Source organism: Podarcis cretensis (genome assembly GCF_951804945.1).
Source record: "Podarcis cretensis genome assembly, chromosome: 8".
In the NCBI taxonomy this organism is placed as follows: domain Eukaryota; kingdom Metazoa; phylum Chordata; class Lepidosauria; order Squamata; family Lacertidae; genus Podarcis; species Podarcis cretensis.
This window is the reverse complement of record NC_137177.1, coordinates 87,640,633-87,667,100: the sequence shown is the minus strand read 5'-3', so window position 1 is coordinate 87,667,100 and position 26,468 is coordinate 87,640,633. Positions and strand designations below refer to the sequence as shown.

General features: G+C 46.8%; 1 protein-coding gene across 1 annotated transcript in view; it reads right to left on the bottom strand.

The window, feature by feature from the left end:
- The window catches only part of XPO7 (exportin 7), a 50,741-nt gene that overhangs the window by 6,275 nt on the left and 17,998 nt on the right, over positions 1-26,468 (bottom strand). The window contains exons 4-22 of the mRNA XM_079987446.1: positions 25,479-25,645; positions 25,034-25,099; positions 23,833-23,937; positions 22,041-22,206; positions 20,177-20,250; positions 19,799-19,918; positions 18,396-18,542; positions 17,176-17,348; positions 16,054-16,247; positions 15,228-15,333; positions 13,895-14,030; positions 13,132-13,205; positions 12,221-12,301; positions 10,873-10,936; positions 8,461-8,569; positions 8,065-8,171; positions 3,291-3,379; positions 2,361-2,468; positions 840-922 (exon numbers count right to left, since the gene is read on the bottom strand). Of these exons, the coding sequence (XP_079843572.1) occupies positions 840-922; positions 2,361-2,468; positions 3,291-3,379; positions 8,065-8,171; positions 8,461-8,569; positions 10,873-10,936; positions 12,221-12,301; positions 13,132-13,205; positions 13,895-14,030; positions 15,228-15,333; positions 16,054-16,247; positions 17,176-17,348; positions 18,396-18,542; positions 19,799-19,918; positions 20,177-20,250; positions 22,041-22,206; positions 23,833-23,937; positions 25,034-25,099; positions 25,479-25,645 (2,169 nt within the window). The remainder of the gene's footprint in view (positions 1-839; positions 923-2,360; positions 2,469-3,290; positions 3,380-8,064; positions 8,172-8,460; positions 8,570-10,872; positions 10,937-12,220; positions 12,302-13,131; positions 13,206-13,894; positions 14,031-15,227; positions 15,334-16,053; positions 16,248-17,175; positions 17,349-18,395; positions 18,543-19,798; positions 19,919-20,176; positions 20,251-22,040; positions 22,207-23,832; positions 23,938-25,033; positions 25,100-25,478; positions 25,646-26,468) is intronic.

The following is a 26,468-nucleotide window of genomic DNA, read 5'->3' as shown; positions in this document are numbered from 1 at the left end:
TCAACAGAGAAGTCAAAAAGCCACACTGAATGTGCAGGAGACCATTACTTCACTCTCAAAATGTCACCTTCACAAGGGGGTGAGGCCAATACCAGAAGAAGAGTTTGGATTTGATATCCCACTTTATCACTACCCGAAGGAGTCTCAAAGCGGCTAACATTCTCCTTTCCCTTCCTCCCCCATAACAAACACTCTGTGAGGTGAGTGGGGCTGAGAGACTTCAGAGAAGTGTGACTAGCCCAAGATCACCCAGCAGCTGCATGTGGAGGAGCAGGGAAGCGAACCCGGTTCACCAGATTACGAGTCCACCGCTCTTAACCACTACACCACACTGGCTCTCTTTATATAAAGAGATATATACACATAAATACCAATCTTTATATTGATACAGAAAGGTGCTTTTTGATGTACTGTTTTTAAACGTTATTTTATAACACAGCATAGTTTGCCCTCTGTTGCTGCTCGCTACGACCTTTGGTTCTACTCTAAAATAATCCAAAAATTCATGTGAATAACCTAGTACAGAATGTAATTAGAGAAGAAAAAGTGAGACTGTCAACAGCGACCTGGGAAAAGTGCCAGAGGGCGAGGAAGTTCTGGGGGAAGAGCCATGGCCTGGCTGTTTGTCTTTTGGCAAGGTCTTTTCTCCCTCTTGCTCCAGGACTTGCTCCAGACAGCAGATCTGCTCCTTTAGAGGAGGTCTGTGACTGGAGAATGTTGCAGGCTGCCTCTTCCCCCCACCAGTTTAAGGCCAGTCATGGACTGGGGCATCCCTTGGCCATCCACTGTAACCTAGTGCAGCCCATCAAGTGACGCCCGTTCCCTTGAAAGACACCCACCATAGGTAGTTATCATTTTACTCGTCTCCCGGAAGAGCAGGATGCCATTGGGTGAGGAGACATCAAACTGCAGCCTCTGGGATCTGGAAGGAAGCAACAAAGCTGTGAGTTGGCTGAAGTCTGGGGAGAAAAAGAGCTGGAGCTCATATACAGTGGTGCCCCGCAAGACGAATGCCTCGCAAGACGGAAAACTCGCTAGACGAAAGAGTTTTCCGTTTTGGAGGCGCTTCGCAAAACGAATTTCCTATGGGCTTGCTTCGCAAGACGAAAATGTCTTGCGAGTTCCTGCGGGTTTTTTCCCCTCCCCCCCTTTTCTAAGCCGCTAAGCCGCTTAGCCGATAAAAGCCGCTAAGACGCCAATAGCGCTAATCCGCTAAGCCGTGAATGGGCTTGCTTTGCAAGACGAGAAAACCGCTAGACGAAGAGAGTCGCGGAACGGATTCTTTTCGTCTTGCGAGGCACCACTGTAGTGGCCAATGATAGGCCCATCCTCCATGAATTTAGCTATCATTTTAAAAAGCCGCCGAAAATAAAAAGCCGTTATGGTCTCTTGTGGAATTCCACAGACAAGTATGCACTGCTCAAAGGACTACTTCTGGTTTGTCCAGATCTTCAGAGGCCCCTGCAAACAGAGGCCACCAGAGGGCAGGGGGTCTTCTATGCTGTTTCCAGGGAAAACTGACCTGGTTCCCGTGGTTACACTTAAGCTTCTGGTGAGTTTTATGTTGTGAACTGCCCTGTGATCTTTGGGTGAAGGGTGGTATCCGAATAAATAAATAAAATAAACAAATGTTTAAATGTTCTCCTGTGACTGTTTCTTGCATTGCTCTTTGTTACTGTCAAGTCTGCTTATTCAGATTTATTTCATAAAATTTATACACAGTTTGTAAAAAAAAGAGCAAGCGGTTTACATAAAAGGTAAAACAATATTATTACTATTAATAGTAAGAAAAAATGACAAAAGTAATTGAAGATTTTCAAAAGGTTCAAACAACAATAAACCAAAAACAGATTAAAACTCACAACAGCTTTCTAAACATCTGTGAAGGCTTGTCTAAACCAAAACAAATTTTTTTTTTTTTAGGCCAGCACCAAAAGAGTATAATGAAGTCGCCTGCTTGGTGTCAAAAGGCAGGGATTTCCAAAGTGTAGGTGCCACCACACTAAAATAGTGAGTACTTACAAATGCAGAATAGGTATTACATGGCACCTGTAGTGGTGCCAGTTCCACCGACTGAAGCAGCCCAGTGGGTGTATATGGAACAAGGTGATCTCGTAAAGAAGTTGATGGTGGTACCCTGGAAATTATTAACTGAAGGGCAGTGTTTATTAATTGTTTAACAGCACTTTGACACAAAAATAACAACCTGTTTAACTCTCTTATCAATACTGGATTGTTAAAACCACTCAACTCCTCTCTTCCCCTTATCCCAGCAAGGCTCCTGCAGATATCAGAATGGCTCCCCTTGCATTCCTAGGCAAGTCAGCCCTGGCAGTTCCAACCCTCTTCCCCTCACCTACCTGTTGTGCACCAGCTCAGCCATCAACTTGAGCACAGGTGTGGTGCAGGCTGGGTCGTGGTACCACAGCTCAACTGCCCGCTGCAGGATTGGCATGTAGGATGGGTAGCTGTGAGGCAGAAGTTAAGGAGGCAACAATGCTTCCAGGATGACTTATTCAGGTTCTTAAAACTCAGGGTGTTATTTGGCTAAAGGTAGGAGGGCATGGGCACTCACAAAAGACACCTGACATTGCCAGATTCGGGTGCAGATAATAAGCCTGAAAAGTGGATGAGTACTTTACTGGAGGGACGCGGGTGGCGCTGTGGGTTAAACCACAGAGCCTAGGGCTTGTCGATCAGAAGGTTGGCAGTTTGAATCCCCGCGATGGGGTGAGCTCCCGTTGCTCGGTCCCTGCTCCTGCCAACCTAGCAGTTCGAAAGCACGCAGTGCAAGTAGATAAATAGGTACCACTCCGGCAGGAAGGTAAATGGTATTTTCCGTGCACTGCTCTGGTTTGCCAGAAGTGGCTTAGTCATGCTGGCCACATGACCTGGAAGCTGTACGCCGGCTCCCTCGGCCAGTAAAGCGAGATGAGCGCCGCAACCCGAGTCGGCCACGACTGGACCTAATGGTCAGGGGTCCCTTTACCTTTATCTTACTGGATCCCTTTGGCTGAGATCCTAGTGGGATCCCACTGCCACTACTATGTCTGCACCTTATTTGTGGGTTCTCTTCCCTGGCCACAGTCATGCAGCCTCTCCAGATGTCAAGACAAGAGAAATTCTACAGGTGGCACTCTGTGGCCTGCAAGCCCTGCTTCTTGATCAGGGAAGCAGCTGAGAGCCCATCACCTGAGCTGCAGTATCATCAGAAGGGTTGAAGGCAACACAAGGCAGTTTTCAGCAGTGGCAGGAAGAACTAAAGGGACATACATAAGGATTAAGGATACATCCACTCGAAGAGCATCATAAAGCTGGTCTTGGCATTGAAGGCAAAGGCAATCCCCCTTAAATCTCTCACCAGGCCAACCAACGTCCTCTGTGTGAAGGGAGAGGTATGGGTTAGGGGGAAGAAGCAACTGTAGAAATGGATACAGTATGATCACACCTTGTGCGCGGATTACGTTCCGAGGATGGTTTGTACATGCAAAACCATGTGCACTAAAACCACTCCTTGGAACCAGCCCTGCACAAGTGTCATTGCCTTCCAGACCAAGGCCAAACAGGCCTTGCCCCCAAAGCAAGGTGGAAAGCTTTTAAAAATCCACCTTGCTTACCGGGCAAGGGCTCTGGGATGCTCTTGCACGTCATCCGAGTTCCCCAAGAGTATCCCAGAGCCCACGTGCTGAGCAGGACTTGCCCATTAAGCAAGTTCCTTCCGTGGCAGGAAAACTCGGTGCAAAAGGAGCTTTTAAACTCTCTGTCTTGTGTGCATTTAAACTGTGCAATTTCAACTAGCCCATTTTCAACCACGCAAGGTTGAAATTGTGAGTCAATTGCACGTAAGATGAGATCGTGCTGTACTCCCTGGGCAATAGCATCGGAACACAGTTCAGCTCAGTGCTCATCTACCCCCCTTAGTGGGAAGACATGGAGCACACTGCGTGCATCTCACTGGTGCAAAGTTCCCTGGAGAGTCGCCAGACACCGACATCTACAGGCCCGTTGTCTCATTTGATACCACTCAAAGAAGAACAGTGGGACTTACTATGAATGTTCCTTGTGGTGGATGGAGGGTATCCAGAGGGAATTCTTCCTGCCCTCTCGCTCACTCTCAAGGCAGGGCTTGTGCCCCAAAGGCAAGCAAACTGAAGCATCCATCAGAGGAGGCTTGGCACAACACCACTGAGACCAAGCAAATGCCTGAATAATTAGCATTAAACTAAACCCCTCAAGATTAGGGAAGGAAGGAGAGGGATACAACAGCCTCTAAGAAGAACAGGTCAGGAAGAACAGGTTATGGAAGCCCTAAGAGCCACAACTGGCTTATGCCAGCAGCAAGACAGCCAGGAACTAATATAGTCCCAACTCTCCTGGAGCAAAGAGTACAGGCCACTGTGGAGTAGGGCTAGGCAGCCAGCTCATCTCCTCTATGATGCAACCTCTTCCTTCTTACCAGGACTTCCCAAGGTCTCTGGTCAGGAGACGGGAAAGTTGGGGCACCTATTTCTTTGACATGCTTTGTTGGGAACCTCAAATGAACGGTGTACTTTGCCATTCACCAGGCGACTTTGGCAATGCCAAAATGCTTCAGAATCACTTTGCACAGAGAAAGATTCAGACTCTGGTGTCCAAGTCTTGGGGACTTAGCCAGGCAGCCTTGATGATGTTGTATCACAGCAACTGAACCCTGGTCTCTGCGTTCGTCCCAGGAGAAGGGTAAGCTTTGCGAAGACAATACAGGCAATAGTCTGAAAGTGGGCTCAGAGCTGGCAATATAGATTCCCAAAAAGTCTAGAGTGCCTCAGCTGCATTGGAACATGCAGGTATGCTTTACTATCAGAGGGGGTAAATCTGGTGGTTGCCTGGGCTCCTGTGATGGAACAGGACACTGCACAACATGAAAAGGTGCTCAAGATTGCCTTCTAAGTCAACGTTTTCCCGGGCAAGAAAAATACCGGGCGTATACATCAAGAGGTGAACAAGACACATATCTCAGTTAGTTACTCTATTTGTTTTCAGTATTTAAAATGCCATTTGTTTTGTTATTTGTTTTCCATTACTGAATTAGAGCAAGTGCATTTGACTTCGTTAATCTCACATTTTTGTTCCCGTTTCTTTTGGTAGCAAACCTAGCTAGTCTTTTGCTGTCTAATTCCAGGGCTTTCCATCCAAATGACATAAAACTGAGAAGCACCCTACAACTCTTTAACAGTATCAGACTTGCCACTGGCAGAATCCAAGACCAAGGAGAAGAGTTGGTGGAAGAAGATTGGAAGAAATTTAAAGTTTATCTACAGAAACATTGTAAAATTAAGGAATGTTAGAAGGGTGTTGGAATGAAGTAGTGTAGTTTTAGCAGAAATGATATAAAGGATTAAGTAAAAATGGATTGTTAATTGGTGAAAGAACAGAATGTAAAATTATAGTATATTAAGATAAATCATCAGGATAGAAATAAAGATGGAAAGGATTTGCTGAAATATCTAATTGAATTAGAATACAAAAAAGGGAGGTGTGAGGAGGTCAAGGAAATAAGCAAAGGAAAGAAAGTTATGTAAAGGATTGATTTGTTTTTCTTTTCTTTAATTATCTGCATCTTTTTTTCTGTTTTCCCCCCCTTTGTTTTTGTATTGTTCTGTATTTTTATTTTTATTTTTCTGTTTAAATATGTTCTTTATTTTTTCTTTTCGTAACCATTAAAATCTCAATAAAAATCTATTGGGGAAAAAAAAACAGTATCAGACTTGCCAAATTTCAAATGGAGAGGACAAACAGAGAGGATTTTATAGGCAACTTTAAAAGGTGCAGACGGTGTCTGGCTGCTCTCTTTTCCTGCTCCCTGCAACCAGTACAAGCTGTTCCAGACAGTTTCCATTTTCTATCCCAAAAGAAACAAATGGCTTTCCCTCCCATTTAAAACTCATTCTTTTGAATTGCCATTTGTTTTTATACTTAAAAGCAAATGGGGTTCGTTCACTTTGTTTTTTAAAAAAAATCATTTAAAAAAGCAAACATACACCCCTACTGTACACCCCAAACATTTCTGAGAATCTGGAATTGTTTTGTACTGGGAGGCTAGGGTGCGTTTTTCTGAAGACCCGGACACTGGTGACATTAATTGGTGCCTTCCTTTTGCTGGAGTCAATGTACGGCCAAAACTGTTGCTAGGATGATCCCCTTCTCCCGTGTTTCTCCTTCCCGAAGGGAAGGTGTGAATTGTCAAGAGCACATTTGGCTGGTGCTGCGACTCTGGTTTGTTCTAGGAGCAATGGTGTCATCTGACATCAACACTGCACCCCGATTCTGCAATCCTCTAGGCCCCAGATGGGCGGGGTACAAATAAAATAAGAGTAAGAATAATGTCTCAATTAGCCTGTCATTGAGGGGTTCTTCCCCAAATAGTTTGAAACTCTGATCAGGAACCACAGAAAGGTTTGTTTTAGAGGTTGTTTCCATGGTTCAGTGTTTAGGCCATAAATTCATTCTAAGCACAACACCATCTTGTCGTAGGATGAGAAGAAAAGAAAAAAAAGATGCATACAGGCTAGCATCTGCTGCCTGTGACAGTTTTAACAGTCCTGTGAAATGATCAGGGCCAGGTAAGAGAAAAAGCCAGGGACCGCCCCCCTCTGCCAACTGGGGTATAAATGGGTGGAAAATAAATAAATAAATATCCATGATGAGAGTCCACTTGCTGAGTGGTTCATAGAATCAGAGTTGGAAGAGACCACAAGGGCCATCGAGTCCAACCCCCTGCCAAGCAGGAAACACCATCAGAGCACTCCTGACATATGGTTGTCAAGCCTCTGCTTAAAGACCTCCAAAGAAGGAGACTCCACCACACTCCTTGGCAGCAAATTCCACTGTTAAACAGCTCTTACTGTCAGGAAGTTCTTCCTAATGTTTAGGTGGAATCTTTTTTCTTGTAGTTTGGAACCATTGCTCCGTGTCCGCTTCTCTGGAGCAGCAGAAAACAACCTTTCTCCCTCCTCTATGTGACATCCTTTTATATATTTGAACATGGCTATCATATCACCCCTTAACCTCCTCTTCTCCAGGCTAAACATGCCCAGCTCCCTTAGTTGGTTGTCTGCCCGCCTCCCACTGAATGAAATTAAGGACTGGTCATTGCTCTTTTCAGGCCAGGATTGCACAAGGAGCCTGATGGCTTTACAGTCCAGGTGGCAGGTAGCATCCTGAAAGCCCAATGAGGCCTGTATGCAGTGAGAAAAAAATTAAGTGGCCAAATACAGGCAGCCACTTAACTAAGCACTGCAGAAGGAGGAAGGGGAGGAAAAGAAAATTACTGGTAGCCAAAAAAGGGAACGAGGAAGTTCAGAGAGGCAGAAGAGCTGTGACAAACGTCTAGCCCAGGGGTAGGCAACCTAAGGCCCGGGGTCCGGATGCGGCCCAAATCGCCTTCTCAATCCGGCCTGTGGACGGTCCGGGAATCAGCGTGTTTTTACATGAGTAGAATGTATCCTTTTATTTAAAATGCATCTCTGGGTTATTTGTGGAGCGTAGGAATTTGTCCCCCCCCCCCCGCAAAATATAGTTCAGCCCCCCACATGGTCTAAGGGACGGTGGACCGGCCCATGGCTGAAAAAGGTGTCTAGCCTCAACAGCAGACAGGACCAGGAATTTGAGGGGTGTGTGTGTGTTGAGGGAGAGCCTCCTTCTAATGGGCTGATGCAGTATGCTTGATTTGTAAAAGACCTGCCTTGAGCCCGTCAAAGGATACCATCCTCCATTGACAGGTAATCCCTGCTTCAGATTCTGAAGGGGGCTGGCCATCACTAGAGACTGTATGTGGAAGAGCCCTCTAGGTTGCACACACAAGTTGAGAGAGAGCGCCTCCAAGCCAGGTTTTGCCAACCAGGCGCCCCCTAGAAGTTTGGGACTCCAGTTTGTATCAGTCCCAGTGAGCAGGGCCATCGGCTGATAGGTTAAGCTGAAGTCCAGAAAGTTTTGCCAAGCAGGAGAAAGAAGCTCTCTGTGGCTTCAAGGCTTGTGCGAGGAGGTGGCTGAAGATTGGGGGAGCGAGAGCTGGACCTTCCTTACCTTTGCCTCCTGCTCATTGAAGGTGTTGGTGCTGAACATCTGCGCCACCGTCTCAAAGGCAGCTGTGAGGGGCAGCATAAACTGCTCATACTGATCCTCGTCCTCCCCTGGAAGAGAGGCATGAAGGACTGTTATCTTCTACAGCCCTGTGCACAGCAACACACGCCACAAATCTGGGCTCGCCGTCAGCAGAAGTAATTCTCTTCAACTGGCCTGTCTAGTGAACTTTGGGGTGCTAATGTGTACAAGATAAAGGTCAACATTCAGATCCCCCCCCCGGCAGCCTAGCAGATTTGTTTGCTTTACAGGAAGTTAGCTTATTAACTGCCCCCACCAATAATTAAATTAGTTAAGACTAGAAGAGTCTAGTGGTCCCGTAAGAACAGAGTGCAGTACCTAGGTCCACCATGAGGAGGCGCCCAAGTGCAGTGTAGAAGGTTGTCCGACATCTCATATCACTCAGGTTGGACTGATTGTTAATACCCAAGAACGAAAAGTGCTCACTCTGTTAAAGAACAAAAATCAGGTTATTGAGGAGCAGCTGGTCAGGGGGTGAAGGGGCAGGTTTTGTGCCTGGCTTGTGCCCACGCTGGCCAGTCAAGAGCACACTGTCTTCCTTACCCTGCTTTTGGCAGTTGGGGCAGCTTGACTAGAATTTGGTCATCAATCCCAGCTGTCAAGTGCGTGTAACTCCACTAGATTACTTACAATGCGCAGAATTTTTCACTTACTCAAGTGTCATGATTTAGTTTTGAAATTCAATTTGAATGGTCAACAGAAGTGTGAATAACAGGAAATCATAGCAAAACACCCTTTAGCTAGCACTTTAGCTAGCATTTGAAATGCTATCACCAATACTAGCCAGCCATAGAAAGGCCTGGGCCTGTGCATACAAGGCAGAGCTGCCATGAGCTTGTGGGGCACAGCGGTCAAATGTAGATGACTCAAGTCAAATGCCCAAGCATTGTAAAGGTAACAGGCGAAGCAACTTTGAACCGGTCTGTATCCTGAAAATTAACAACCGCAAAAAGCTATGCAAACCCTTACCCAAAAGGACTAGAACAGCCTAGAAAACAGACCTCTTTAGCACCTTCCAGAGGTCATTAGCCATACACTCCAATGGGAAAGAAAAAGGCAAGGATCCTGACACGCTTCTCTTCACAAGGGCTGGGGGCATGTGTTTATTTAAAATAGTTTAATCCCAGGCTCAAAACAACTCTCACTTACGCCAGAAAAAAACCATTTTGCATACTCTCTACACCAGGGGCAGGCAACCTAAGGACCGTGGGCGGGATGTGGCCCAATTGCCTTCTCACTCCGGCCGTTGGACAGTGTGTTTTTACATGAGTAGAATGTGTCCTTTTATTAAAAATGCATATCTGGGTTATTTGTGGGGCCTGCCTGGTGTTTTACATGAGTAGAATGTGTGCTTTTACTTAAAATGCATCTCTGGGTTATTTGTGGGGCATAGGAATTTGTTCACCCCCAAAAAAATAGTCCGCCCCCCCCCCATGGTCTGAGGGACGGTGGACTGGCCCACGGCTGAAAAAGTTTGAGGACCCCTGCCCTACACAGCAACTGGTCTCTCTCTTCCTTCTGCTCGTATTTCGGATGCTTTGATATCTCAGATCCAGGGTTGTGGAGGTGTGTGCAAAGGAGATGACAGACTATAAACTCATGGAGAGGAAGCCAAGGGACCTGCCTAATTACCTGGGGGTGCAATAGTTATTTCCAGGCAAGCAGAAAGACAAGGCTTTTATAAACTGAAAGGGTTCTCTCTCTTTTTCAGGTTGTCATTATCCTACAAGGGACTAACAGAAGGGCGGGTCTGCAGGCTGGATTTGAGGGTCCAAAACAGTCACAGCAGACATCCCAGAGCTCCGTTGCCATGTGGATTTGGGGACAAGCAGGAAGGACAATGGGTTATGCCCAAGAACAAAACAGCAGGCTTCTAGCAATCTTGAAGGGCAGCCGTGTTTTTCAAACACGTAGCCCAGCCTCTAGATCTGTGGTTCCCAAAGTGGGTGGTACGGCTCCTTCCGGAGTGTGGGGGATGACCTGGGGGGTGCTAAGAGGCAGGAGGGCAGCAGAGGGGCACCGGAGGTATAAATGAGTGATAGGCTTTGGAAACCTGGCATCACCTGATCGAGTTCACCAATTTTGTTTAATTAATTGAACTAAACAGTTTTTATTGTCTTTTAGATAAATGTACAATTAATGGTTACTGTTTTGAATTTTACTGTGCTATTATCTGTCTTACTGGGCTGGGCAAACCACTATTCTGTATGTTTTTTATAGGGTGGGGGCACTGCGGGTAAGCTCATGGAACCAAAGGGGTGGGACCTCAAAAATGTTTGGGAACCACTGATCTAGAATAACTCATTTGTGGCATATCTACAAAGACTACTGAGGAACTGAGCCTAGAATGCTGGGGATGTCGCATGGGAATTGGAGGGGGCTGCAAAGATGCTGCTAGTTCTGCTGCCCTCAATTCCTCAATTTACAGTCTCTCTCCATCTCTGTCTCTCAGATTGTCAGCACAGAGGCCTCCCATGATGATTCATGCATGGGTGTAGGAGAATTTTGCCATCTAGAAGCACGGCATGAAAAGCCACCACAGGGGGGCAGCGCAGCACAAGCAACAACCCTTGAGAGAAGACATGAGAGCTGCCATGTATTCAGCAGAGACCTTGGGAACAGAAGCTACCTGGGCCAGGAAGACTTCATCCTAAGAAACAATCAAGGACACCTTTCACCATGAAAATTCACTCAACCTCAGTGAAGCATCAGAGATGGCTGAAAGCTTACCGTGTGATTGTTCAGCATGAACTGCACAGCGCTGAGTTTCACCAGTTTCCTAACGCTGCTGTAGGTAGAAGCCATGTTAAGGAAACAGCACCAGTCAAAAACTGGTTAGAAAGCCCTGGGAGGATGAAGGGATGGTTCCTGGTACTGCCAACAAGGTAGCCTCACGCAAACCCGGGGAGATGGGTTCCTCAACCTGGTACTCTCCAGATTGTTCTGACTACAACTTCCATCACCCCAGCCAGCGTGACTGATTGAGTTAGGCCCTTAATGTCAAAGATGTCTATTGCAATATCTGCAGTTGCGTGTACTCATGCACACTCCATTGCTGACCCATAGGTCAGGCTGGCTAGTGACCCTAAGAACTTGAGACATGCCTGCTGGCTCAGGCAAATGGTCCATCCAGTCCAGCATTCTGCTGTGTTTCCAGTAATGGATTTTCAGAAACACTGCTGCCTCCAGCTGTGGGGGCAGAACATAGCCACCATGGGATTTTCACCTTCCTTCTGCTGTGTGCAAGTTACCTGCTCTGCAAGTACATTCATGTGGTAGATCTGCTCCCTAGTTATGGTCAGGACTGCAGAGATTAATCCGCATTGGGCTGGGAGTTGAAAAGGCAACTTCTGGGTCCTCTTCCAGCCCATAATTATTAATTACTGTATTTTTTGCTCTACAAGATGCACTTTTCCCTTCCTAAAAAGTAAGGGGGTGTGTGTGCGTCTTATGGAGTGAATGCAGGCAGGAGGCTCTGCTCAGCGCTCCCTTTAAAGAGCGCTCAGAGATTATGTGTGGCCCATCACTGCCCTTCTTCCTCCTCGGGGAAAAGCCCCCAAGAGCCACACACAGGCTCCGCGCACTCTTTAAAGGGAGCGCGGCTCTTGGGGGAGCCTTCTGCCTTAGCCGTGAGCAGCCTCTTCTGGGCAGGGGGAGCCTTCATCCCGCTGCCCGGGAGAGGCTTCGTGCGGCTATCCCAGAAGCCAGGACAGCAAGAGGCTATCCGAGAAGCCAGATCCCTCCTGTTCCCTACCCAACTAAGCTAAGCTTCTTCCCCAATTTATCTGCACTTTACAAATACAAAGCGAGTTAAGAAAATGAATTGAACCTATTCTAGTGCAAAACCCTGGAATCAATCGCCTAGGGGGTAGGGGCCATTTTTTTCTGGGCAAAATGAGAAATGAGATGATGATTTTGAGGCAGACCAAGTTATCAAGTGCCAGGCTGGAAATGGGACAGTGAGCCCCGAAGGACATCAAAGCAAGGAAGCCTGGCTTTGCCTGACAGCTGCATGCAACTGTGATGATGTGTGAATTTGGTGCCCAAACCCAAGGAAGAGGTCTGCTGAAAAGGATATCCAATGGAGAGGTCGTTGAGAAGCTGTAGTGTCTTGGAGGTGATCGGCTCACACCGCCCCCAGTACTTCAGGTTGGTGATGCTAGAAGGGGAGAAAAAAAATGCACTCAGATTCAAGACTGCCCCTTCTTTCTCTCACCCATCTCCATCCTCCCCTAAAGCCACAGACAACGACACAAGCCAGAAAATACCAGCGTAAAGTCACAGTACTTACATTTGGTTGACTAGAAAATTATCCTTCAGATAATCTTCACTACTTGGATCCCAAAGCTACACTGGCCCAAACTCAGGGCCCGTGGAATGCTGTGGCACTGTTGGGCCGATTTCTGCAGCAAGGGCAAGAGAATCCTGCGGCAGTGACAACACGCCGTGAGGCAACCTGTCCCTTCCACCACCGGCTGCAGAATTCCAGAAGCCCTTGTGAAGAGTCTCACCCAGCAGCCACAGGCCTCAAGGTGGGCAGCCAAGGGCTGATTTGGCCTGGGGGCTAGGGAGGGAAGTGCTTGGCCCCCTTGGCCCCTCAGGAGCTCGACTGGCTCACCCCAGGCCACACTTGCAAGAAGGGAGCCTTCAAGAAGGGAGCAATGCTACCAGGGGGTTGGCAAGGGCAAAACAGTCCTGCCTTGGAAGGTGGCTGGCGTGCAAAACAGAGCATGCCTTTTCACTCCTGCCTAGGCAGGTGAGTTCCTCTCCAGGTAAAACTGCTGCTGGGAGGAGAAATCTCATGTGGGGGAAGGCATAGAGGAGGACAGGTGCATCTCTGGAGCAGCCCATCAGCCAAACTCAGGCCCAAGGTTCAGCCTGTAGCCAGGAGGTGTTCCTTCTCTACTCTCTGAGCATCCCAGCAGAGGCTCAAGGGCTTCAGAGATGTATGATGGACAAGCGCAACTGGCAAGGAGTCAGAACACTTACATTTTCCCTATGAAGACACTCAGGACCATGGTCTCATCATTCAGCCCAAGGACCTCCGAGAGCCGCCGATATAGCTAGAAGCAGAAAACAAAGTCAAGCTTAGAGGCCTCCATAGAAATTGTTATTTTTCCTTTAAGACCAAAGGTGCCTGGAGGAAAGAGAAGCCTAGCAGGTCAGGAAAAAGAAACCACAACACTCAATGGCTGTTTAGTGTGGCACCTGCCTCCTAGAATCATTTAAGAATACAAGAAGAGCCAATGGCCTGTCTAGTCCAGCATCTTGTTCTCACTGTAGTTATGCAGGATTTGAGCACAGGAACTACTCTCCCCTCCAGTGCTTTCCAGCAACTGGTATTCCAGCGTTTTGGCATAACCGTGGAGGCAGAGCATAGTTATTGTGGCTAGTAGCCATCAATAGCTATATAGAGCTCAGGCTTTCTTTCCTGCTGCTTGTGGGGTAGCTCTTTTGGGCTTCACAGCCATGCTGCCCTCTGTCTAGCCCAGACCCCACCCCGGTATTCCCCATTTGGAGGAAGCATTCACTTGGAACTCCTCCAAGCACCCTGCACCTCTCGATTTGGGTACGAAGAAGCTGCAAGATGAAAACATTTGACTTCTGCTTTGGCCACTAGCCTTAACCGTGGCCGACTTCCAACAGCCAGCAACTCACAAAAAAGCAGTCGCAGGTGGAGCCTTTCATTATGGCATGAGAGCAGGTAGGTCCGAAAACATAAAAGCCACTAGGAGGCCGAGGAGGCATTTACCTTGGAAGACTTCTGCACCTGATCTCCGATGTAGATCTTCCGGAACTGCTCAAAGAAGCTCAGCATGGCAAGCTCAAGCTTCTCATTGCCGGCCTGAGCCAGGCGCGAGTCGGTTAGGTTCATGAGCTGAAGAACCCTAGAGAGGCAACAAGTGAGGGGGTGGGCACTGAAGGTCATGCAACATCACAGAGGCTCAGTACTTAGCCAGCAAGTTTGAGATTGCCCCTGCTATGAGGAAAGGGTGCCTCTTTGTTACCCCAATGTTAGATGAACGCAGGCATTAAGAGCATGAGCTGCAGAACTCTGCACACACTCTCGACACAAGGAGAGGGGGCTAACTGTAGGGCAGACACTTGTGTCACTGGACACCAGACTAAAGATGCAGCCACCGGGCAGTTAGGCAGCCTGCGGCCATGATAGTCACCACTGGAAGGTGCCTCTGAGACACGGGACTTGCTCCAGTTCACTGGTGTCCAACCACCAGTCAGCAGCATGCAAGAACGAATTGTATCAATGGGCAGGGGGAATATTCAGTCAGGCTTCTGTGCTCTCTACAGGCTGAAAATGACTCAATGCACTGCCCAAAATTTTAGGTAGGATTGAGCCAAAGAGGGTGTAGTGGTTTTCTTTGATTAACTACTCCAGTTGTGATGTTTAAAACAACTTTTACTTGGTCAGAACAACAGCAACCATTGGGAACTCACAAAAACAGCGTTCAAAGGCTTGTGAGTAAACACAGGCATATCTAGTGGAATTCCTGTGCATTAACTTTACACAAGCAGAAAAATTAAGTCACAATCTCAGAGGAAAAGCATGCATGCATGCATGATCAGAGATGATGCCGCAACTGGCGTGATTAATTGAAGAAAATCCACTACAAGGGCTTAAAAGACTCTCAGGGATCCCTGACCTGTGTAGAATGTTAAGTATTCAGTCAAGTTCAAAATGCTTCTCACCCAATGTTGTCTGCTGTTTTAGAAGCGTTTTCTATACTTTCCTAATTATGTTTTACCCCAGAATGCACAACTTGTATTTGGCAAGAGGAACCCCTCTATGTGCAAGCAGTCTCTGCACAATAAGATGGAGATTTGTATAATCTATTCTGCTTCCACTAATTCTGGAATGGACGCTCCTCAGAGTTCAAACTTGTGCAGTACACAGCCCTCGTGATAATCCTGAAGGTAAGAGCAACCACAGAGCTGTGCCACTAATTCTCCCACGCACCCAGCCAGCCACCAATCCCAGATAACAGCTCTTCATTATGGCCCTTTCCATATTCTAGTGTTTTCACCACGAAGAAACCAGGGCTGCTAAGGAATCCAATGGCTCCTACCGACAAACCAGCTCGCCGTCCATTGCGTCCTGCTCATCTGTGCTGGCAAATGACACTCGGCCACCAATCACAGCCCCAATGATATAGACGAGCCATGTCAGGCGTCCTGAAACCAGAAGAGCAAGAGTCCTGATCCACAGAAGTGTTTCCCTGAAACTGGGGAAGGTGGGATTCCCTTGCATCTACAGTCCATACAAAAAAAATCTCAACCACTCTACTTCTGAAAGTAGATAATCTGTTGCACTGCTGATTTTATAGTTAGAAGCAGTTAAAAGCAGTGGCTTTAAATAGCAGATTATGCCAGCGCTTTAATTTCTTCTTCCTCCTAACCACAGGTGACAACTGCTATTCTTTTTTCTTTAACCTCAGCAGTTTCAACCAGCATCTAATAGGTGCTAATGCCCCTTTCCTCTGATATTTTTCTCTTAAGCTGAAACTTGCCACCTACTCTCTTACTGTCCCAAAATCCTTTGCCATTTCCACTGCTCCATTACTGCAACACATACTATAATTTGCAGCAAATGATGCAAGAGAGGGCAGCAAAACAGAGTCCCTTCCTGCCGCATGTCATATCTGCTTTGCTGACAAATCTCTGGAGGAAAGCAATTCACGTGCCCCTTTCCAAGATCTGTTCAAAGTAGTTTACAACCTGAAAAATTCACAGCAAATACCCATGACAAACTAATTAAAATATGCACAAAGGGTCACAATCTTAAAGTACACTGGGTTGGCTAGGAGCAGCAGCAGCACCCTATACAACCCCTTTCCCTGAAATCTTCTTTGCTGTGATGGACAGGAGCGATGCAGCTGATCTCTGGGCCCTCACCTTCCTGCACAGCCACATCCACAGGGATGGCTGTCGCACTCTGCAACAGCTCCTGGTAGGACTGAGCTGACTGGTCAAACAGCTGCACAAGGAGAGCACACGTCTTCTCATATTCACAGCGCCCGATAGTGGACAGCTGGTCTAGCTGCTGCTGCACGAGGCCCGTGTCGTCCAGTGGATCTTCCAAGCCGTCTCTGCATGGGGAGCAAGCAGAAAGGCAGGGAGAGAGAGTGAAACGCGGCTCCCAGAAGGTGGATCAAGCTTGTTTCCCAAAAAACGCTGCTCAGTTCTCACCTCTAGGCTGTAAGGCAAGGCCCACTATGCTGTTGTTTTGTGGCAACTCTCTGGAGGAGGCCAGCAAATTCACCTGTAAATCACTACCTGGCAGCTCTGTTGAGCCCAAGGCCCACATTTTGTTAAACTGGAAATATTCATTCATTCATTCATTCACTCACTCACTCACTCATTTATGCTGATGCAATTTTACCTGTTTACCTTATGATAGAATTGTTTAGCTGTTTATTGGTCCTGTTGATATGATTTTGAATTTTTCTATATCATTTTTCTATGGTTTTTAATTTTTTTTTTACTTTGCTTCCCACTCTGGGACTGAGAACATTCAAATAAGAGGGAGCTACAAGTAAGACTGATAAGTAAATAAATAACCACAGCATATTTTTCTGCAGGTAATAACTCCCACAACAACAGATCAATATTAAAATCCCCAAGTTGTAAAGCATTTAAAAAACAAACGAGCAGATGCAGCAGATAAAACCAAGTTCTTAAAACACAGCAACCCTAAAATCACCCCAACACAGACCAGAATGAAAAAAGGCCTATGAGAGGGGGAGATGGAGTCATGTGTATTTCCCTGGGAAGGATGTTGTAGGGTTAGGGGGCCACCACAAAAAATGCGCTGCTGCTGGTACTCACCAACCTAACAGCTTTTACCAGTGCACTGGACAGCAGCCGCAGGACCAAGCTTATAGCTTGTGTAGGTACGTATGGGTACAGGGGTCCTTCAGATAACTGGGTCCTGAACTGCTTAGGTACCAAACTAGGACTTGTGCAGGCTGTTCTCCCTCCACTCCTTGAGTACCACTTTCCCCTTGGCCTCTTTACCTCAGTATGATGTGCACAGACTCCAGCCTGGAGGTGATGTAAGCTTTGGTGACTTCAGGCGTGTAAGTCTCCAGCATGTGTGGCTCTGTGGCTTTGACGTAAGGAACGGACGCTGCCAGGCGCTGCCACAGGCTCAGGAGATAGTGAACGCTGTTCGGAGCAAATTCCCAGTGCTGTAGGAACAAAGGGGAGGAAACGGAATGCCACTTGCGGGCTGGCCAGCGTCTCCCACCCCAACCCCCAGCCTTTGGGCTTAAGGACATGGGAGCCATTCAAGCAAACAGCCGTCAACATTTGTAAGTAGAGTAAGCAGCACAGTGGAGATCTCTTTAGACACCTGTATGCTTCTAAAGGGGAACCTAAAGTCAGTACTTGGGACCTTGAACGTCCTTATTTTTTTTGGGGGGGGGGTGTCGTGCATCTCAGCACCTGAATACAACAAAGGAAGCTCCTCCATTTTTATAAAATCAAACAAGATTCTGCCACGCTGGCCAAGGTTGCGGATTTTCTTCTATTCACCACTCCAGTTGCAACGTTTACGATAGCTTTTATTTGGTCAGAACAAGAGTAGCTTATACAGAGGCACTCCCTCACCTTAGCTTTACACATGCGCAGAAATTAAGTCACATTCTCAGAGGAAAAGCATGCCTGCATTATCAGAGCTGGGTGCCTGGTTAAGCAAGAAGAATTCAGTGTCTACTTTCTATCAAACAGGCCCAAGGCTGAGATTTCCCCCCACACAAACATTACAGAAACATACAGTAAGCAGATTCTCCTAATAATATCCTTTCACACACTTTCTAAATTCCCTCACATGCAGGCTACCTAACGTCAGTACGTTTCCCACACATGGGGAGAGGAGATGTTTCGAAGACTGGTGGCCCTGACAGACGGTATGCTTTGCCTTGCTGTGGTCTGCATGGTTGGAAGTGTTTTCTGTTCCGAATGAGCTAAAATGCTGTGCAGTGAGGAACAAACCAAGGCAATTCTGCATAATGACAGGGGGCACAATATTACTTGAATGACAGGGGGCACAATATTACCTTATGCACCTTATATACCCACAGCAGGAGACTCTGAGAGGGCCGCCCACCACGCCCCTCTCAGTTTCAACCTAACGAGGTCAAAGTTTGCAGTGTGATTTTGGGTGCTCTCCCCCTGCTGAAAACCCTCCCTCCGCAACACACACGCACACAGTGCCAAACCACACAGCTTCTCACCTGCAAGCTGGTTACTGTGAAGTTCGCAATGAGGCGGATGACCTCAGGGTAGTTTTCCACTTTCACCAGCTCCCCGAGCTGGTAATTGCTTTTCAGGCGGGCCAGAAGTCGACAGAACTCATGGTAGTTGTTTGGGTCTGACAAGCTCTGGGAAAGGAACAAATTTCGAAATGGGTCATGGCACAGGAATCAGTAAACAGGATTGATTATTTAATTTGTATCCCACCCTCCATCTGAAGATCACAGGGCAGTTCACAACATAAAAGTGTGGCACAGCACAAAAAACATCTGTTCCCATGGCTGGGGACTAGTGAAGGCTCATCACTGTGGCATGCAATGAATGGGTCTACCTGAGAGTCCAGGCAACAGAAGCCCAACACTGCCGGTGGTAGGGGCTGCCATTTAAGTACAATATCTGAAACACTAATTTGTTCAGGCACTAAATAACTGAGCACCTAAGACCTCTGACTGGCTCTGCAATGGTGGTGGGCGTCCTACCACCATGAACCAGCCTGGCACACGGTGTGGAGTCAACAGCTGCCCTTGTCTTCAGATGGGGCACAGCAATGTCGCTCAAACCTGTTGTGCACCAAGAATGGCAGGTACTGGCCGGGTGAACTTTATGAAGCCTGGAGTAGGCTGAGGTTCTTGTGACCTGCATCTCTTTATAGCTTCTTATTATCTAGCAGAATAAACAGATATACAAAGAGAGACCTTGTTCCAAGTTCCTGCCTTTACCTACCACAAAAGGCACCGTCCACACACAAGAAGGAATCAGCAACTTGGGGAAAAGGTTTGCAGAAGTGGGGGGGGGGGGGAGGAAACATAAGAAGAGACTGCTGGGTTGTGCCAAAGGCCTATCTAGTCCAGCATCCTCTTTTCACAATGCCAACCAGATGTTCCAATCGGAAACCTGTGCAAGAGCACTCTCCTCTCCAGTGGTTTTCAACAACTGGAATAACAGTCCAATGAGAACAGAGCACAGTCAGTGGATATGGAAGGAGTGACTAAAAAACTGAAGAGTGAACACGGCAATAAACACATGTGTGTGTACTATAGGTTGCAGAGCTCAGCACAGAGACTTGCCAAAAAAATCTTTTCGTTGCTGGTTTCAATATGAAGCACTCACATACTGACGGATCTCAATCCTGTGACATTTTCTCAGTTACAACCACTTATTTCCCCCCCTCCGATTTTGCCTGCCCAAAGTTAACCACATGTACCAAGAAGTTTTGTGTTTATTCACCCTCTTAAGCTTTGCCCTGGTTGCCAGCTAGTTTACCACCTGTTGCTAAGTTCCATGGGCCTTTGGATCTCCACTGTTTCCAAGCTTCAAGAGGCAGTTTGTGACCACACACACACACACACGGTTTAACTCCCATCCACAGTTCTGACAGACTCACCTGAGGGTTTTCCAGTATTCGCTTGACACCATCAACGAGATGAGACAGGAACTTCGCTCTTTCTGCATTGTTAAATAGGGACCTACGTACAGAGGCGATTTGCACTAGACACGATAAGACCTAAAGGTAGGAGGGTGAATAAAAGGGAGAACCGTAAGCTGTCTGGAATAAAATATAAACCAAATACACACTTGCATTGGCACATAGGTTGTGGAAAGACAATGCAAACAAGCAGGTAACCATTTTGCGGAGGGAGGGAGGAAAACTTCCTCCTGATCTCCCAACAGGGTGATCAAATCCACCTGTGAATCTTCTTAAGGGGATGTGTGCCCCTGGAACGTATGCCCCTGCCCACTGAGTCAGGAATGCCACACTCACCAGAGGTGAAAACGTAGGAGGGATGGAATGGTACAGGTCAAAAAACAGCTGTAAAGTTGAGGAATCTAGAAAGGCTGGAAGAAACAAACAACACATCACTGTGGATACCCGAACTCTGGCAAAGTGGTTCAACCCAGCACTCGTGCCTATCTCAGGCCTTCAGCTTTGCTCAGCGCAGCATCCCTACCAACACCCTTGGCACTGACGGGTCTTTCATAATCATTTTAAGATTCCTGCATTACAGCGCATTGGACTAGATGGCCCTCATGGTCCATTCCAACTCTATTATTCTAAAACTGGAGGCCAATCTACAGCATCATGGCCCTAATCCCCACTCTTAACTGCTTTTAAAGATGCTGAAAGACCTCAGGAGATCCAGGAGTGCTTCTTCTCATGTCGCATATAACTTGGCTTAAATTCAGTGTGAAATGAGGCTTCGACTTAAAGCTGATGTGTCACAAGGAAGCAAAGCAGGAGTTATCCATATATAAAAAGTGGTTCCCTGCTTGTGGAATGCTTTCCCTAGGGAAGCTTGCCTGCCACCTTTACATATCTTCAGGCGCCAGGCAAAAACGTTCCTCTACTCCCAGACCTTTGCCTAATTAAACAAACCATGGCCTTTTAAACTATGTTTTTGTTTGTTACTGTGGGGTGTATTTCTGTGTTTTTCTACTGTAAACCGCCCTTTGATCCTCAGATGAAGACGGTATAGAAATTTTAAACATCACCGCCCACCCAGAGCTGAGACTGGAAACACAGAGCTTTCAGACTTCAATACAGTCATACCTCATGTTATGTTTGCTTCATGTTACATTTTTCAGGTTGCGTCCCGCAGCGACCCAGAAGTACCGGAAAGGGTTACTTCCAGGTTTCTCTGCTCATGCATGCGCAGTAGCACTAAATTGCACTTTGCGCATGCACAGTAGCACCAAATCACGCCGCACACCTGTGCAGACACGGCGCTTCATGTTGCAAACGGGCCTCCAGAACGGATTCCGTTCACAACCAGAGGTACCACTGTACAAGAAAATTCTCTAATATTCAGCAGCAGCTGCTGAATGAACCTAGCATGCAGAAGCATACTGTTTTCTTTCTAAGACAACAACAAAATGAAAACCAATGCTATTTGCAGAATGTTTCTGCTGAAAGATTCCCCCCACCCCGTGCTGGTTCCCCATTGAGGGAGGCGGTCATTCTGGAGAGAATTTTTTTCAATTGGCATGAACTGAGCAGCAACTATCAAGTACAGCCTTGATTAAAAGTGCAGTCTTATGCTCTTTGTTTTCAAAGCTTCTACTAAACCAGCCCTCTTCAACCTGGTGTACTCAGTAAGTTTTGGACTACAACTCCCATCAACCCCAGCATGTGTGGCTGTGCTCCCAACACTGCCCCCACTACACCGCTGGCCAGTTGTGGTCAATGCGAGTTTCAGTCCAAAACCTAGAGGCTGCACCAGGATGGTAAAAGTTGCACTAAACATCCATCCAATCATTCACCACATGCAAGGGAAAAGGGAGAAGGAGGGAAGAGGAAAGTATTAAAAAAATCAAAACTCAGGCACAAATTTCTAGACATTTTACAACTCCATACTCATCTTTTTCCATACAAGCTACAGCGTGGAGCATTAAAGCACTTCACTTGTGCCAACCTGGTGCCCTCTGGATGTTTTGGACTACAACTCTCAACAGCCCCAGCACAGGAATACTTAAATTGGGGATCTGTCAGCACACTGGTCACTCAGAGAATGGGAAGACTGCGCACAGCTTGCAAAGTCACACCTGCTGTTGATCAAGTTCCCCTCATACAGCTCAACTTCCCAAGGCCTCTCACAGCTGGGCCAGAGCAGGGAAGAAAGGTCCTTTACCTGATCTCCAGCTGGTGGGGATCTGCACGGTGCAAAGGTCATCTGAGGACTCATCTGTAGATGTACCAATGAAGTCGAAGTTTAGGCAGTTGTGTGTGAGCTTGAGAAGCTGCATGAGGAGGCCGTGCTGGCTTTCATCGTTCAGGTTCAGGTTTTTCCCTGAAGCCTACCAGAAGAAGAAAAATAGAATGGAAAACCGCATCTGTTAATGGGCAGAGTTCAAGACAGCTGCCAAGCCGAAAGGAAAGGGAATCCTGGAGTGGAAAGGCAAAAGGGTTTCATCTCAGGCCTCCCCTACCAGAAACACTGGAATGCCCCAAGCTTACAGTAAAAGAAAAAGTGGAGTTTTATTTCCTGTGGAGCTCAGTTTAAATAAATAATAATAATGTTTTTATTTATTTATACCCTGCCCATCTGGTTGGGTTTTATATCCAACACATATAAAAACATAATAAAAAACTGAACACTAATAATAACAATCTGAACCAATAAAAAAAGTCACAATAACTTTAAAATAAACAACTTAAATAAAGCAATAGTTAATAATGCATTAGAATTTAATAGTAAACAGTAAAATTAAACATCAGCAAATAATAGACAGTTCATACTTATTGATTACAATAAAGAATTACTAATCTATAAAAAACAAAAATAACGGCAAGTCTCAGTGCATAAAATACTACAAAACATACAAAACCATGTAAAAGGACATGGCTTTTATTCAGTGCCTACCCTCAATTTTCTGCTGCTTTATTTCTGTTATTTACAGTGGTACCTCGGGTTACAGACGCTTCAGGTTACAGACTCCGCTAACCCAGAAATAGTACCTCGGGTTAAGAACTTTGCTTCAGGATGAGAACAGAAATCACATGGCAGCAGCGCGGCCGCAGCGAGAGGCCCCATTAGCTAAAGTGGTACCTCAGATTAAGAATAGTTTCAGGTTAAGAACGGACCTCCAGAACGAATTAAGTGCTTAACCTGAGGTACCACTGTACTGCATTCACACATCACATTTTTCTCCAAGGTGGTGTACACGATTCTCCCCTTCCTCTTTTAACCTCCACAACAAGCCAGTGAGATAGGTGAGGCTGAGAGTGAGTGAATGGCTCAAAGTCACCTAGCGAGCTTCATGGCCAAGTGGGAATTTGAACCCAACACTGCTTCTTGTCCTCTCATATTGTATCACAGTGTGGTACATTGACTTGACAGCCACAGACAGAAAGTCTTTACAGAGGGTGGTGAACACAGAACATGATATCATGGGCTGTCCCCTGAGCCCGATAGATGACATCACAAGGGATCGTTGCCTTAGGAGAGCGAGAAAAATCCTCAGGGACAATTCATACCCTGGCCAGCACCTTTTTAATCTTCTACCCTCAGGCAGGAGATACAGAAGTATAATCAGTCGTACCAACAGGCTAAAAAACAGTTTCTATCTGTGGGCTGTTACACTGCTGAACGGAAAATAATAATAGTGCAACTGACTTTCGGGGTTGGTGTGTTGTGCGACAAGCACAAAGAGTGCAATGAGATTGAGTGTTTGGGGGGGGGGCTCGGTTAATTTCATTGTACACAGGTTGTACATTGACAATAAAGGTATTATTATTATTTAGTTCCCTTTTCAGGACAACTAAATTTCTCATCAATACAGCTCAGCTAATTTAAAACCACACAGGTGTTTGCTTGACAGAGCATTCTTCACAGAAGCAATTTCAGGGTCCTAAACCCACAGCTAGAAGAAAACACTGTCCAAAGTTCCACCCCCCACCAAAAAAAGTTGTTCTCACATCACCTGTTTTAGTAAATTGCACGAGAGAGTGAAAATATCAAACAAAGATGAATCTCGGAATGAAGAGGCTATTTTCCTGTGCTTGGTCAGTGGGTGTGTAGTGTCTGCCTGGGTGGGGTGGGGAGCAGGGAAAGAGAGATAGAGAGAGAAAGAGATCATTAGAACTCAAGTGTCTGTTAAAGAGTGCAGAGTCAAAGTAACCATCTCAATAAAGGAAAAACACGAAACAGCAGAACACCCCATATACTGCCCTCTGCCAGTAAATAAAGCATGCTAACCACCTAGAGGGGGATGCGGGTGGCGCTGTGGGTTAAACCACAGAGCTTAGGACTTGCCGATCAGAAGGTCGGCGGTTTGAATCCCTGCGACGGGGTGAGCTCCCGTTGCTCGGTCCCTGCTCCTGCCAACCTAGCAGTTCAAAAGCACGTCAAAGTGCAAGTAGATAAATAGGTACTGCTCCGGCAGGAAGGTAAACAGCGTTTCCGTGCGCTGCTCTGGTTCACCAGAAGCGGCTTAGTCATGCTGGCCACATGACCCGGAAGCTGTATGCCGGCTCCCTCAGCCAGTAAAGCGAGATGAGCACCGCAACCCCAAAGTCGGCCACGACTGGACCTAATGGTCAGGTGTCCCTTTACCCTTTAACCACCTAGAGCACTAATTTCATAGAACTCTAGGGTTTGAATGGAACCCAAAGGCCATCTAGTCTAACAGCCTGCAATGCAGGAATCCCAGCTAAGAATTTAGAAGACCGTTCAAAGATTTACAGTTCTGCAGAACAAAACTGTGACAGCCTGGCAGCATTCAGGCAATGCCCAAGTTTCCCGACTGAGGTTGACTGTCTCCTTTGCATGGGGTGCAGGCTGAGCCATCTAAATTCCTGGAAAGGAGAAGCTGGAGGAAGAGGGTGATTATTTGCAATTTTGCAAAGAGTGGCTTTGCCATTCTTACTGAAGAAATGAGGACTTTTGGCTGAGGAAGAACTCTGGGTCACCATCACTTAATGCTTTTCATAGAAAGCAGTGCCCTTCTGAGTCTCTGGATAGGGAAGAGGTGTAAACGAAGCCTGAGATAGCTGAGACTAATCTCTGGAGGGAGTGCTCAATTTCTTACCACCAAAGGTCATGAAATCGGTGCATAACATACAGCAGCAATCCAAAGGAGAAGCGTTGACACTGAGTTTACTGGCGAAGGCTGAGGCACTTACTTGATTAATTTCATTTGTTAGCTGAGACAGGATTGTCACTCCTATGATGCAGTGTTCTACACTGTCCTGGAGAAGGAACAGGCAGAGTCAGACTGAATGACAAGGGAGGTCAAAGCAGCAAGATGACAAATGCACACACACACACACACACAGACAATTAAGATTCCTTGGGCAGAAGCGATTTTGTACTGGGCATTGATGGTTTTTGGTTTTAATATTTTGGGCACTCTCTATTATTGTGTTTCATTATTTTCATTGATTGTTGCAAACCACCTTGAAGGGTTTTCCATCAGCCCCAGTGCCAAATGGCCTTGCTGGCTGGGAGTTACAGTACAGCTAGAGAGCATTAGGTTGGTGACGACTGTCTGGTGGCATCCCGGGAAGCCTCTTGGTGAAACCACTACATACGCCAAGTGGGACGGGTGGGGTGGAGGAAACGGCCAACCTGTAAAAACCTTGTGACGTCAGTGATGACGTTTCTGAAAACATATTCATCTTTCTGACAGTCAAACCAGCCCAGCTTTGTGATCCTGGCGTAGAGCTGAATTAGTGCCTGCGTAACGAAAGTTGCCAGCTTGGGTCTGGTGGCCAGGTAGTTGAGCACGTAGTTCCCTGAAAGACACGGAAACATCCAGATGAAGCAGAATGGCAAAGACAGGAGCCAAAAACTGATAAATAAAGCATCTCCTGAAGCTGACCTTTTGAAACAAGTTTCCCCCCTGCTGCAGCAACACAGAAAAGCCACCACAGGGGCTTGGACTAGATGGCCATTGATGTCCATTCTCTCTCTGCAATTCTATGCTTCTATAGCTGTGCCTGTTGGGTGTCCAGGCATGCGGGACTGGGTGAGCTCCTGTTGCTCGGTCCCTGCTCCTGCCAACCTAGCAGTTCGGAAGCACGTCAAAGTGCAATTAGATAAATAGGTACCACTCCGGCGGGAAGGTAAACGCCGTTTCCGTGCACTGCTCTGGTTTGCCAGAAGCAGCTCAGTCATGCTGGCTACATGACCCGAAAGCTGTACACTGGCTCCCTCGGCCAATAAAGCAAGATGAGCACCACAACCCCAGAGTTGGCCACAACTGGACCTAATGATCAGGGGGTCCCTTTACCTTTTTACACAGGCATGCACATGCTACCTGCTATATGTTGAGGACCCCACACCACATATGGAATGCGTTGGGAAAGGAAATGGTGAGGGGGGAAACATGTGGCTCTGGAAAGATCCAAACCCTTCTGAGGTCAAGCGTCCACTTCTCTGTCATTAGCCAAATGTTACTCTATCTACTTACAGTAACCTCAGAGCAAGTTTATTGAGGAAAGACTTGCTCAGGGTGACGCATAAATACGTTGGTTAGCCTTCAACTACCCTCCGACCCACCGACATTCATGGACCTCACTTAATCATGTTCATTAATTTCGGTGGATCTATACACTT